The sequence below is a fragment of the Grampus griseus genome, assembly GCF_964374135.1.
Source record: "Grampus griseus genome assembly, chromosome: 14".
Classification (NCBI taxonomy): domain Eukaryota; kingdom Metazoa; phylum Chordata; class Mammalia; order Artiodactyla; family Delphinidae; genus Grampus; species Grampus griseus.
This window is the reverse complement of record NC_139008.1, coordinates 68,265,532-68,279,844: the sequence shown is the minus strand read 5'-3', so window position 1 is coordinate 68,279,844 and position 14,313 is coordinate 68,265,532. Positions and strand designations below refer to the sequence as shown.

The 14,313-nt window shown below is 40.7% G+C and overlaps 1 protein-coding gene across 1 annotated transcript in view; it reads right to left on the bottom strand.

The window, feature by feature from the left end:
* The window catches only part of DHX35 (DEAH-box helicase 35), a 70,724-nt gene that overhangs the window by 40,262 nt on the left and 16,149 nt on the right, over positions 1 to 14,313 (bottom strand). Inside the window, exons 5-8 of the mRNA XM_082670338.1 lie at positions 8,848 to 8,952; positions 5,311 to 5,372; positions 4,392 to 4,461; positions 2,431 to 2,490 (exon numbers count right to left, since the gene is read on the bottom strand). Coding sequence (XP_082526464.1) covers positions 2,431 to 2,490; positions 4,392 to 4,461; positions 5,311 to 5,372; positions 8,848 to 8,952 — 297 coding nt within the window. The remainder of the gene's footprint in view (positions 1 to 2,430; positions 2,491 to 4,391; positions 4,462 to 5,310; positions 5,373 to 8,847; positions 8,953 to 14,313) is intronic.

Here is a 14,313-nt window from a genome sequence, read left to right as displayed (position 1 = left end):
TTCTGGAACAGCAAGGGGAGGCAGGAGTATAAGGAGCACTGAAGAAGCTGGAAGGAGACAGAGAGGCGACGGGGGGCACCTCACCCCCCGCAAGGGACCACGGGCGAGGTATGGCTCCCACCTATACTTGACTCACAGCCGCTTGAACACATGCTTTCACGCCCCTGTGGTTTCTGTGCATGTTTAGGATGCACTTCCCCACTTCCCCACCCCTGCCCACCTGGTGAACTTCTGTGCATCTTTCCAACCCAGGTGGGATGTCCCTCCTCCGCGAAAGCTTCGGGACATCCCCCAGATGACTAGAGAGTGAGCACCCCCTCCTTGGCTGTCTCAGCACCTTGAACAAACTGAACTGCAAATATCTATTTATGTGTCTGCTTCCCGGAGAAGTCAGGGAGTGTATGAATCACCTGTAGCCAGAACTGTGCTTCTGTGTGTGTGTGTGTGTGTGTGTGTGTGTGTGTGTGTGTGTGTGTGTGTGTGTGTGTGTGTGTGTGTGTGTGTGTGTGTGTGTAGCAAGTGGTCAAAATTATGTGTTGAACTGAACTGCTGTCTGGACTAAAATATTAGTCATTAAGAGAAAAATAAGGGGGGGGGGGTGGTTTGAGGAGGATGGAGTGGGAGGGTGGGGTTAGCAGATATACATTTTTTTTGTGTGTGTTTTTTTTTTTTTTTTTTGCGGTACGCGGGCCTCTCACTGTCGTGGCCTCTCCCACTGCGGAGCACAGGCTCCGGACGCGCAGGCTCAGCGGCCATGGCTCACGAGCCCAGCCGCTCCGCGGCACGTGGGATCCCCCCGGACCGGGGCACGAACCCGTGTCCCCTGCATCGGCAGGCGGACTCTCAACCACTGCGCCACCAGGGAAGCCCTACATTTTTATATATAGAATGGATAAACACCGCCTGCCAATGCAGGACACATGGGTTCGAGCCCTGGTCCAGGAAGATCCCACATGTTGCAGAGCAACTAAGCCTGTGCACCACAACTACTGAGCCTGTGCTCTAGAGCCTGCAAGCCACAACTACTGAGCCCATGTGCCACAACTACTGAAGCCCACGCGCCTAGAGCCCGTGCTCCACAACAAGAGAAGCCACCGCAATGAGAAGCCCACGCATTGCAAGGAAGAGTAGCCCCTGCTTGCCGCAACTAGAGAAAGCCTGCACGCAGCAATGAAGACCCAATGCAGCCAAAAATAAATAAATAAATAAATACATTTATTAAAAAAAAAAAGAATGGATAAACAACAAGGACCTACTGCATAGCACAGAGAACTATATTCAATATCCCATGATAAGCCATAATGGGAAATAATATTAAAAAGAATATATATATTTTTTATGTATAACTGAATCACTTTGCTGTACAGCAGAAATTAACACAACAGGGGCTTCCCTGGTGGCGCAGTGGTTGGGAATCTGCTGGCCAATGCTGGGGACACAGGTTCGAGCCCTGGTCCAGGAGGATCCCACGTGCCGTGGAGCAACTAGGCCCGTGGACTACAATTGCTGAGCCTGTGCTCTGAAGCCCGTGAGCCACAACTATCGAGCCCGCCTGCCACAACTACTGAAACCTGCGCGCCTGGAGCCTTTGCTCTGCAACGGGAGAGGCCACCGCGGTGAGGGGCCCACACGCCACAGCGAGGAGTGGCCCCTGCTCACCATGGCTAGACGTGCAGCGGCGAGGACCCAATGCAGCCAAAAACAAATACATAAATAATTTATTTTTTAAAAATCCTTAAAAAAGAGAAATTAACACAACATTGTAAATCAATTATACTTCAATTAAAATTTTTTTAAAAAAAGAAAAATAATGTAAACTTAGCCATAAAAAAGTTATAGCACGGAAATTATTATATGTACAGCTGTACCCCCAATATAAATGCTAAAGTCATAAATTCAAGAAATATAGGGCTTCCCTGGTGGCGCAGTGGTTGAGAGTCCACCTGCCGATGCAGGGAACATGGGTTCGTGCCCCGATCCGGGAAGATCCCACATGCCACGGAGCGGCTAGGTCTGTGAGCCATGGCCGCTGAGTCTGCGCGTCCGGCGCCTGTGCTCCGCAATGGGAGAGGCCACAACAGTGAGAGGCCCGCGTACCGCCAAAAAAAAAAAAAAAAAAAAAAAAAAAGAGAAATATAGCCTCTAACTAGAGTAATAAAAAGAAATTGCCTGTGTAGGGGAAAACATAGTATGTAGAGAAACAAGACAAATAGGTAATTGTGAACTCAATTAACTACAGGCTAGTTTCCACCCACAAGCTGAAAAGGAGTTTCCTCTGATCACATGGAATCTAGGACATTGGATGGCCCCATAAGGAAGGTAGGCCATCCTGCCAAAGATAAGCTCTTGCTGCAGGTAGCTTCCCAAGGACATGTCCAACAATCCCAGTGCTAACCAGGGACAGAGGGCCAGAGAGGGAAATGCTCATACCTCTGCATCCAAGGTGGCTGAAGCCACAATCAATCGAAGATCCCCTCGCTTTTTCTGAATCTAAAAAAGAAGACATAAAAAAAGACAATGATAATAGTGTGATACTTACAGATGAGATAATCTGATATCTGAAATTTATTACAAAATAATCCAGTGTGTGTACTTTTTTGCAGGGCGGGGGGGGGAAGCTTAAAGATGAAACAAGACCAACCACAAATTGATAACTGTTAAGTCATAGGTGAAAAGGTGGCTCATTAGACTATTCTTTCTAACTGCGTAAGTGACAAAATTTTCCAAGATAAAAAGCTAAAAAAAAAAATGGATAGAGAGTATAAAGGAACTTTAAAACCTAAATATGAATTTATCAGAAGTAAAACCATTTTTTCCTGACACCTGGATAGTCAGAATCTATGTATATACAGTTAAAGTATGAAAAAATACATCAAAAGTAAACAAACAATAAATGATAACACCAAGGTAGAAATAAGGACAAAAGATACTAACAGTTATTCAAAGAAACAGATGATCAAGAGGCATAGGAGAAATGATCAAATAAATTATAGCAAAAACGTGTAACAACGAGATTATTTTTTCATCCATCACATTGGCAAAGATTTACTTTCAGTGTTAGCAAAGATTCAGTGAAATAGGCCCCCTTGTTATACCATTCCTCAGAAGGCAATAACCTGGTGGGATAATTCCTCATAAGTATCAAAAAGTCTAAATCTTTGGCCAAGGAATAAATTAATAATGAAAATAACAACAGCAACTAGCATATACTAAATTATGTGCTATTCCAGGGTCTCTGAGTACAGTTGTATAGTATATACACTGCACAAAGAGGCTAGGGGCCTCTGAAATCCAGCCCACCTTCCCCTCACCCAGCTGTGGACATCCTCCCAATGGGAAAGTTACCTCATAGTCTACTTATGGCCCTGTGTCAGGCACCATCCTAATAATTTTACATTTTCTAAGTTTAGCCTGACAACAAATTATGTCATAGGGCAGCTCTAAGAGAACACTCTTCAAAGACAGAGAGGTTCTGCCCAATGCAGTAGCCACTAGCTGCATGTGGCTACAGAGCCCTTGGAAGATAGCCAGTGTGACTAAAGAATTGAATTTTTTATTTTATTCTATTTCAACTAATTAAAACCTAAGGTGGCTAGTGGCTATCAGATAGGAAAGTAAACCAGCAGAGAGAGAAACTTGTATCTGTCCCATTTTAGAGATGAGTAAACTCAGCAGAGTCAGATTTGAAGCCAGAGTCCATGCTCTATCACCTCTTTCTAGACTCCTATGATTGGGAATTTGTCCAAAGAAAACAACCAGAAAATACAGGAAGGGAGGAGAGGATGCAGGTAAGGTTGAAACAAAATTGGCTGTGGGCTATAACTGTTGAAGCTAGATGATGGGCACATGGGGGTCATTAAATCCTTCTCTCTACCCTGGGGTATGCCTGAAATCTTTTATAATAAATAGTGAAAGAATGAAAAGAAACAGAAATGCAACATATTTAACTACAAGGGTGCTCCTTGCAACATTATTTAAAATAACTTCAAACCTGGGACCCATATAAATGCCTAACAGTAACGGATGAGTCAAATACTTTATGATAGAGACGTGATTATGTAGCCACTAAAAATAATGTCTTCACAGAATATTTAATCACACAGGAAAATGATCTTGATGTAATGTTAAGAAAAATATGCAAGAGACAACTTAGAACATACAATCCAATCCCCACTTTGCCAAAACAGACGCATGTACACACACAAAAAGATGCACAAAGAAAAAAGAAGAGAAGGAAACATACCAACATTCTACCGGTGACTGTCTCTGAATGAACAGGATGACAGATGATTTTCATTTTTTTCCTCCGTATTTTGTTGGATTTTCTAAATTGCTACAATGACTTTCCTAATCAAACAGCAAACAAAACAAAAACAAAAGCAAAGTTATACCTTTTTCAGCAGGCCAATGGCAATGTCGGTGTACAAGGTCCTCTCGTGGGCTTCATCCAGCATGATGGCACTAGAATCAGAGGGACAATCTCAGTAAGCATCAAACCAACCACTGCACAAGCCCATCCAGACCATCAAAGGGACTGCTGGGTATTCAGATCATCAAAGGGACTGCTGGGTATTTAGCCCCCATGTGATCACCTTGTAGCAAAAGTAACGCTAAGTAACTCCTCTTTGACAAGGAGGTAAATCTTAAGCTAATAAAAATAGTGACATCAACAAATCTTGGTGAAGAAAATGGTGTATTTTTTGCTACTTCTAAAGAGTATTACCACCCACGCTGGATTCCAACAGGATCTAATACATGATTTTAAATTCCAATATAACATGTAACCCCACAGAGCACATAAAAATCGGGACACAGCCCACCCACCCAAAGGCTGTTAAACTGCAGAAAACAGCAGGAAGAGGCACATGGTCTCAGCTGTGCCACGTGTGTACCAGTGGGTCAAATGTGATATCCTTTCCCAGAATACCACAGAGCCTGAGTGGGACCACTTTAACCCCATGAGCAATGGACAGACACACAAGGAAAGGGAACGTATAAATAATTATTTGGACTCTGCATATTACATTCAACAAAATGCTGCCAGGTTCTGTGCTGTGCCTCTGCAGTCACCCTCCAGCAAGATCAAAACAAGTCAACAGACTGTTCAAATAACGACAGGGATTTTAATGAGCCCAGTTTTGCCTGTAAATTCTGAAAAGAACATCAAAGGTGGTAACAGCCAAAATAAGGAGAAAAGCTTTGGGAAAGCTGAGCATGGTCGCGAATCCCATCTATTAACACAAATGCTTCTCAATCTACTTGTGTACTTTTGAAACTTTAGGAAACTTATCACAGGAAAAACACATTTACCTGTATTTTGTTAACAATGGATCAACCATCATTTCCCTGACCAGCATTCCATCGGTCAGAAACTAAAACACAGAAACACAAACGTTTAGAAATAATTCAAAAAGTTCAAGTACAACTAAAACACATACAACCTCATCACCAGTGTATGTACAAGACAATTCCCACCAAGGACTGTGAGAAAATGCCCCAACATTTTGGTTATCAAGCAATAGAATGGTTCACAAACAAGATTTCGAAGATGGGATCCTCAGCTGGGGCTTGCAAATCTTTTAGCAGAATTTCATGCTCTGAGTCTGTACCACTGGCACTGCTGCTGATGAACAGGCAGTGAAGACAAACCTGTGTCTGCCCAGGGGGATGCTGTGAGTCTGAGATCACTGTTCCTACAACATCCCTAAAGACCACAGACTTGCAGCTCTTGAGGTTATTAACCTCAACTTCATCTGATATTATTTTAGGGAGGCTGGATGGGGTTGTGGTTAGGAACACAAGCTATCGTGTCAGGCTGCTGGGAGTTCCAATCTCGGCTCTGCATCTTATTAGCTGTGTGAACCCTGGGCATGTTACTTACCCTCTCTGAGCCTGATTCCTCATTTGTAAAATGGAGAGAATAAAGAATCCACCTCACAGGGTTACTGTGAGAATTGAGTGAGATAGTACATGTACAGTGCTTAGCACAGGCCCTAGCACACAGAGAGAGCTCAAGAATGGCAGCTATTATCATTTAAGCTTAATGAATGTTTATAAAATGCTTCAGAAAAATGCAGTAACAACTAGATGCTGTTATTCTCACCCCAAAACAGTTCAGTACTTTAACAAAGTTAAACATTTCCCTCACACACTGTATCTTAGTATTTTTTGTTTTGTTTTTCAAAGCAGGGTGCATTTCCATCATATTTTTCTCGGACCTGATACGAGCTGTCACATACACACATAGGAGTGAAAGAGAACTTGCCACCAATGACAGACCACCAGGCAAGAACTGGGTGCCCTGAAATTACTACCCAATGGAATACAAAACTTTTCATGAAAGACCCTCTAGAGAGAATCATTTGGTTATGCAGTCCACTGAAACTTATCTAAAAATTAGCTCGTGTAAATATATTTGATGGTATAGAAGAATAACCCCTTTACCTAGCAAAATGAATGTCAAAGGTAACAAAATACAGAAACTTAGAAAACAAGGCCCACATTTTTACAGATCACTACATTTAGATCATCTATTTTCAGCTTTCCTCTGCTGCAAGCTGAGGTAACTGAGTTTCTAACAACCAATATTCATTTCAATATTCATTTTCATTCATTGTTTACAGTACTGGGGAGACTCTGATTCGCACAGTGGTATACACAGTGGACACTGCTGAGTTGATTTACACTGATTACTACTGGTGCTAATTATTTTACTAGTAGCAACGAGGTCAAAGAACACACATATAAAATCCATTATCATGTGAAAATGGGAAAGTTCTAATCAGTGCAAATAACATGTGTGAATTCTACACTTTATCAATTTATACTATTGGGTGGGCCAAAAAGTGCCTTCGGTTTTTTAGTAAAAATAAAAGACATATTTTTCATTTTCACCAAGAACTTTATTGAACAATGTATTCACTGTTTTGTTCCACTACCTTCTGCCATTTTTCAGGCAACTTCATAATTCCATCTTCCCAAAACTTTTTATCTTTTCGAGCAAAGAACTATTCCAGGTACCTTTTACAGTCTTTCAGGGAATTGAAATGTTTTCCATTAAGAGAATTTTGTAGGGACTTCCCTGGTGGTGCAGTGGTTAAGAGTCCACCTGCCAATACAGGGGACACAGGTTCTAGCCCTGGTCAGGGGAGATCCCACATGCCGCGGAGCAACTAAGCCTACAAGCCACAACTACTGAAGCCTGCACGCCTAGAGCCCATGCTCTGCAATGAGAAGCCCGCGCGTCGCAAAAGAGTAGTCCCCACTCACCACTAGAGAAAGCCCGCGCCTAGTAACCAAGACCCAACGCAGCCAAAAATAAAATAAATAAATAAATTTATTTATTAAAAAAGAAAGAACTTTGTAAAGACCGAAATAAATGGAAATCCAAAGGCGCAATGTCTGTGAATATGGCGGATGAATCAGAACTTCCCAGCCAAGCTGTAACCGTTTTTGCCTGGTCACCAAAGAAACATGCAGTCTTGCAGTATCCTGATGGAAGATTATGCATTTTCTGTTGAATAATTCCAGATGCTTTTCATCTGGTGCCGCTTTCAGTTGGTCTAACTGGGAGCAGTACTTGTTGGAATTAATTGTTTGGTTTTCCAGAAGGAGCTCATAACAGAGGATTCCCTTCCAGTCCCACCATATACACAACATCACCTTCTTTGGATGAAGACGGGCCTTTGTTGTGGTTGGTGGTGGTTCATTTTGCTTGCCCCGTGATCTCTTCCGTTCCACACTGTTGTACAATATCCACTTTTCATTGTCTGTCACAATTTGTTTTAAAAATGCAACATTTTCATTACATTTAGGTAGAGAATCACATGCGGAAATATGGTCAAGAAGGTTTTTTCGCTTAACATATGTGGAACCAAAACATCAAAGCTATTCACATAACCAAGCTGGTGCAAATGATTTTCAGCGCTTGATTTGGATATTTTGGGTACGTCGGCTGTCTCCTGCATGGTTGGAGGAGATTGATTCTCAATTATAATTGATTCTCAATTATATTAATAACGTTGATTGTTCTCAATTACTGTTTCAATTTAATCACTATCAACTTCAACCAGTCTACCCGACCGTGGAGCATCGTCCAGTAAGAAATCTCCAGCACGAAACTTCACAAACCACTTTTGACACGTTCGATCAGTCACAGCACCTTCTCCATACACTGCACAAATCTTTTTTTTACGTTTTTACCTTTCTTGAAATAATAAAGCATAAAACGCCGAAAGTGCTGCTTTTTTTCTTCCATCTTCAATATTAAAATGGCTACACAAAAATTCACCAATTTTGATGTCTTTTTAATGCACGCTGATATGACAGCTGTCACATACAATTTATCAAAATTGTCTCGAATGAAGTTAAAGACAACTAAGTGCTACTAGAGCCATCTTACGGAAAAAAACGAACAAACCTTTCGGCCCACCCAATATTTGTTCCTGTTTTTAAGTCTTTTATGGGTAAGTTTCTATATTTAGTGAGCTATGTGGATTGGTGGGAAAACAACAAAACAAACATGAGAAAGGTCAGTTTTGAGTTCTGGTTCCATCACCAACGCACACGTAATGTCAGGCAGGTCATTCAACCTCCCAGGTCCTCAACCTCTTCATCTGGAGAACCAAGGGCTTAGCTCTACTTCCAAGGTCCTTTCTGGGCTAAAATGCAAGGACTCGGAAAGTGCTCTGCACCTCCCAGCAGACTAACTTCCCTGAGGGCCAGGATGCTCTCATACACTTTCTGCCACAGTATCAGTGCCTCAGTCAGCAGCGATGGCTGCATGTTTTTATCTCCCCGCAAAGAATCTTCCTTATTCACAATAGGAAAAGCAGCTCCGCACCTCACCTTAATTCTTGTAGCCAGTGGGTTGGTGCAGTCATCAAAGCGGATGCAGTAGCCCACCTCGTGGCCCAGCACCGCACCCCTTTCCTCAGCCACTCTCCCTGCAACCTTTGGGAAGAAAGATCATGCTGAAAATAGAGACACAGAAATTACTGCCCAGAGCACATACTACGGAAAATCTAAAGGTCACTTATTTTTTAAATAATATGTTGAACACAGTGGGAAATGAGAAGAGAAGGGGCAGGTTATTAGAAAACTAGTGTGATAAACTTTGCAGCTATCAACTTTATGTATCTCACCTCATTCTATAACTGACTTGAGGCAACTTATAAGAATAAAAATGGAATCATGTAAATATGTTACAGATCAGGATCAAAGAAATTACAGACAAAATTCAAAAGATCAAAGTCAATGAGAAAATTTTTAAAACACAGATATGCCTAAGTTATTTAAGTTGAGCCACAAATTCAGCTCTAGATTTCCTGGTGGGTGAAGCAAAAAAAAAAAGAAATTTCAAGATTCACCCTATTCCTAAGCTTTCTTTAGCACACCAACTAAGGACAAATTTCCATGTCTTTACGCCTTGAAATAAAACAACTTCCACTGGACCATGAAGGCAAGGGAACAAGAACGATCAAATTCAATACTTGGCCATGTTCATTTCTCTTTGGAAGCGAAAGAATAACGTTTCCAGAGCAAGATCATCTAAAACAATCTGCAACAGTGTCCCAGCTACCAAAACGATTACAAGGGGAAATAGAGACAAGAATGCAGGTTGAAAACTTTTCAAAAGGCAGATGAGAAGATTAACAAAGGATCCAAGTTAATGTAATAAAGTAAAGTAGAAAACAAAATACATAATGTATTATGAAGACCATAAACTACAGATATATTTTTCACCTACCAATAGATGACAAATAAAAGGTGAGGGTAGGAAAGAGAAAAAAGAATCCAACCGCAAGATCTCCTACTACTCCAGAAGGCCAAAGGCTATTAGCTTATTAATAGAAAATATCCGAAATACTGAAAAAACATAAAAGTGGAAGAACAATAATGCTTATAACTTAGTTTACCTTGAAAGAAAAGAGAGTTTAATGCTCATTATGTAAACTTATCTAACTAACAAAGAACCAAAGGGAAACAAAATTACGCAAGTTTCCTGGGGTCCCCACCCACCAACCAACCCCCATGCATGTCGTCTCCTCCTTTCACAGGCAAGGCAACCTCCCATGTAGTCCCTGCATCCTGACTTTGGAACATGAGCTGACACAGGAGGTGTCCTGAGGCAGAGCTTTCAGCTACAGCCATAGGGCCGCAGCAGCCCCAGGCTCCGGAGCCCAGAGGCTCCCTGCACGCAGCTCTGCGAGCCTAGCACACTGGGCATTATCTGACCATTGGTGTTTAAGAAACTGAAGAGCAGATGAGGATCAGAAGTGGTTCTGCCAGATGACTTGAAATTACAGATCTAAGAGGCCAAGACAGAATCAGTCATCGAGCAGCTGATGTACACCATTTAGTCTTTCAAAACATCTTATGAAACCAGAAATTCATCCTACACTGCTCTACCTCTGGAGGTTATAGCTCCCAATAACCAGGGTTTCACAGGGACAGTTTTGTTATTGTTTCAATTTCAACCCTACAGAACATTAAACTATAAATCTTGAAAAATGGTACAAACAGCGAATGTGTGCATAGAGATACTGGAGCTTATGGGCAAAACCAGCTCATAAGAATGAGCATAGGGTCGTCCCTGGTGGCGCAGTGGTTGAGAGTCCGCCTGCCAATGCAGGGGACACAGGTTCGTGCCCCAGTCCGGGAAGATCCCACATGGCGCAGAGCGGCTGGGCCTGTGAGCCATGGCCACTGGGCCTTGCGCGTCCGGAGCCTGTGCTCTGCAACGGGAGAGGCCACAACAGTGAGAGGCCCGCGTACCGCAAAAAAAAAAAAAAGAAAAGAAAGAAAAAGAAAAACAAAAAGAATGAGCATAAATGAACCAACCTCTCCATAAAAATATAATCATTTTATGAAGCCAAACATATTTATTCTTATTATTTCACTATTTGTATACATTTGCTACAAAATGGATTTTAACTTCAAATTCCTTTTCAGAAATTTTATCATGTATGATCACACCACTGGACATTTGCAAGGCCATATTCTGCTGGCTCTTTAATAGATTTTTACCTCTACTGTTTAAGTTCTAGTCCCAATAACCTCATCAATTAGACTGGATAAACATATCTTTTTAATAGAAACAGATATAGGAAAAGGAGGTCAAAAGGAAAACCAGTCACCAATCACTGAGCACCTCCTAGGTGCAGGTGCTGTGCTCCAAGCTTTCACAAATTTTATCTCATTAAACATGTACACAGTCCGTGAGGTGGGCAATAGACCCTCTTTTTTACAAAGAAAGAAACTGAAATAAGACAGGCTTAGAGCTTGTCCTGAATCATAGATCAAGGCAGGGCCTGGTCGTGAAGTCAAACCCAGACTATGTGAGTCCAATGAACATACTCATTAAGGAACTGCCTCTCGCGGAGATCAGGCAATGGCTTGTGTAATCTGTTCTTAGGCTCTGAGACTGTTTTCAGATTTTAGTCTGCACACAAAGTACTTTCTGAGATGCAGCATTTCAAACTGGCCAGCTCTATTAATACTACACAGCTAATTTATATACTCTTTGTTCTTTAAGAGAAAGCATGTGGTTTCATGGAAATTATCCATGGCTACAAATTTGGAGGAAAAATGCAAATTGATTAAGAGCTGGGATTCCAAACCACAAACAGAAAAAATTGTTCAAATGTTTTAAGTAAGTGAATCATCTTTCATGACATAAAAGGTTATGTCTAACATTGCAATCTAGTTGCCGAACCGTTATCTCCATTTTTACACACACACAGAAGACTTGGGAAATGTTTATCAGTAATGTCTAACTTTGAAGACAATTAAAATGAACTTTGGGGGAAAAGAATTACACAATAATTAAAACTCAATAAGGAGTAAAAATATCTCAAGGAAATAGAATTAATTTCTTGTCCAGGTAGAGACGGCAAAATAAAGGCATCTTTGCCCCCATTTCCCTCTCAGAGCTAATTTAAAACAAAAAAATAAATAAATAAAACATATTATCAACCAAAACCTGCATCTCCAATGAAAGAAGGAAACTGGCACAAGCCCAAACAATAAACTAGGAAACACAGTTGCCAAATACTGTGAGGTCTGAATCTAGAAGAGAGGCCCAGGCCTCCTCACAACCAGAGCAGGCTGCTGGCTTCCTTAATGTGTCACCTCCTTAAAAGGCAGGGCTGACAAGCCTTGTATTAGGAAGACAAGAAGCAGTAGTGTGTTCAGACCCAGGAGACACAGGAAATGTCTCAGTGGAGACCCACTTTGACAGCAAAGAATCACAAAGGAGGGGGAGTTGAAGGAGAAGGCAGGCAACCCAACAGCAAGTATCAATCCCAAATCAGAGAGCCCAAAGAATCTTATCATGAGCTGCAGACCTCTCAAATCACTAAGGAGTGCTGGACCACATTCTCATCCTCATCCCCCACCAGCAAAGGACAATAAGAGATTTGGTGAGAGGCCAGACCAGAACAACCTCACAATTCTGCAGCTAGCAAATGAGCCCACTCAAAGATAAGTACTTATCATAAAAATACCAACACAGCCCACTGCATTAAAGCCAAGTAAGAAAGAAGGAAAGAAGGGAACATGAGCAAAAAAGCAGTTTAAAAAGGAAATTGCAAAAGTATTATCCAAAGAAACAGAAGTAGAATTCAGCCAAAGAAATCCAGTTTCAAAGAAATCACAAGCTTAAGCTAAAACAACTTAAAGAAGAGACAAAGTCAAAGCACAGTTGAGGAGAAACAAGGTCTCAAATGTACAGGTCAGAAACCAATCTGTGGACATCCCCCAAATCTCACAGCCTGAACATGCAAGAAGTTACAGAGAGGCTTTTCCCAAATATGCGAATAGCCCCCCAAATTTACACAATGCTACAAATGCTACAAAGCCAAAGGAGGTTCTCCACAGTACCAATAATAAAAAGCAAATCTAAATCACCCATGCTAGAGAAACATTAAATACTGCTCTACTCTCTCTGAAGGAAGATAATAGGAAATCGTTGTCAAGTGAAGAGGTGGTCAGTGGGGACAGAGCCAAAAATTGCAGGAAAAAAGATCTACAGAAATGTGTCAGCTAATTAATAAAAATACTATGTTATTTTCTGGATTTTTAAAAAATGTTTGTGGTATTATCAGCTTTTAAAATTTGTAATGTATTGTAATATCTCCACCCATTCTAAATATTCACTTCTCTAGCTAGTAAAGAAACAAAAAAGCATTGAAAGAAGTGATTATGAGACCCAGATAAATATACAAAGGAATCAAAATAGAATAAATTTGACTAAAAACAATCATGAACATTGTGGACAGGCTTGAAGAAATATCACAAAACAAACTGGAAAACAGATGATTCCAGAGAGGGTGCTAAATACTAAAAAGAGACAAAGGGGATCTAATATACACTTAATTGGTGCTCTTAGAAAAGAGGAAAAAAATAAATGGAACAGAAAAGTGTGCCAAGAAATAATGGATGAAAACCTGCCTGATATAATGACATTGAGCCTGAAGATTAAAAGTTCTTCCACATTTAATAAAAAATGAGACAGAACAATCAGCATCAAGACATATCCTGGTACAAAAACAAGCATGTTACAAGCATTCAAGCAGAAAAAGCAGGCCAGGAAGGTAGGGAGTGGAAAAACTCCACTGGACCTCAGACTGTTTCTATACAGTGATCCTCCAGGCCAAAAGACAGTGGAGCAGTGTCTGCACAGCTCCTAGAGGATGAATCAAGAATTTTATATCAACAAAGACCACAATCAAACATCCTCAGGCATGTAAAATTCAGCCAATCAAGAAATAAAGTGAAATGAGCAATTCAAAGTTGGCAAAACCTTGGAAAATTATTAGTGATTATTAAACTAAAGTTAAATACCTGTGGGAGTTATGATTACAGAAAAGAATATTTATAAATCTTGAAATAAAAATTATAGCACTGCATTTATCACAAATGGAGGGAGGAACGGTAGAAAGAATCAGTGTGCTAATTTACTCTTGTGATAGGCAACTACCTATAACGTAGTTCCAAAAATAAGTAACACCCTAAAGCTTTTTGTAATCCTTTTTCTTAGTTTTCAAGCTTTAATAAATTCTCTTGTAGTGAAAAATTATTTATCCAAAGTTCAGTAATTACTCCTATTTCACTGCAGTTTCCTCTTTTGTTAAATTCAACAAAAGCAAATATATGGCTATGAACCCATTTTTATAAAATCATTTCTATCCATCCAGCCAACCATTCATTTTTATGTGAACATAAAAGAGAAACTTGAAATGATGTTCACAAATGTTCAAACTGTTTTTGCTGGGTGGTGAGATTTGGGTTTTGGTTGTTTTTTTTTAATCA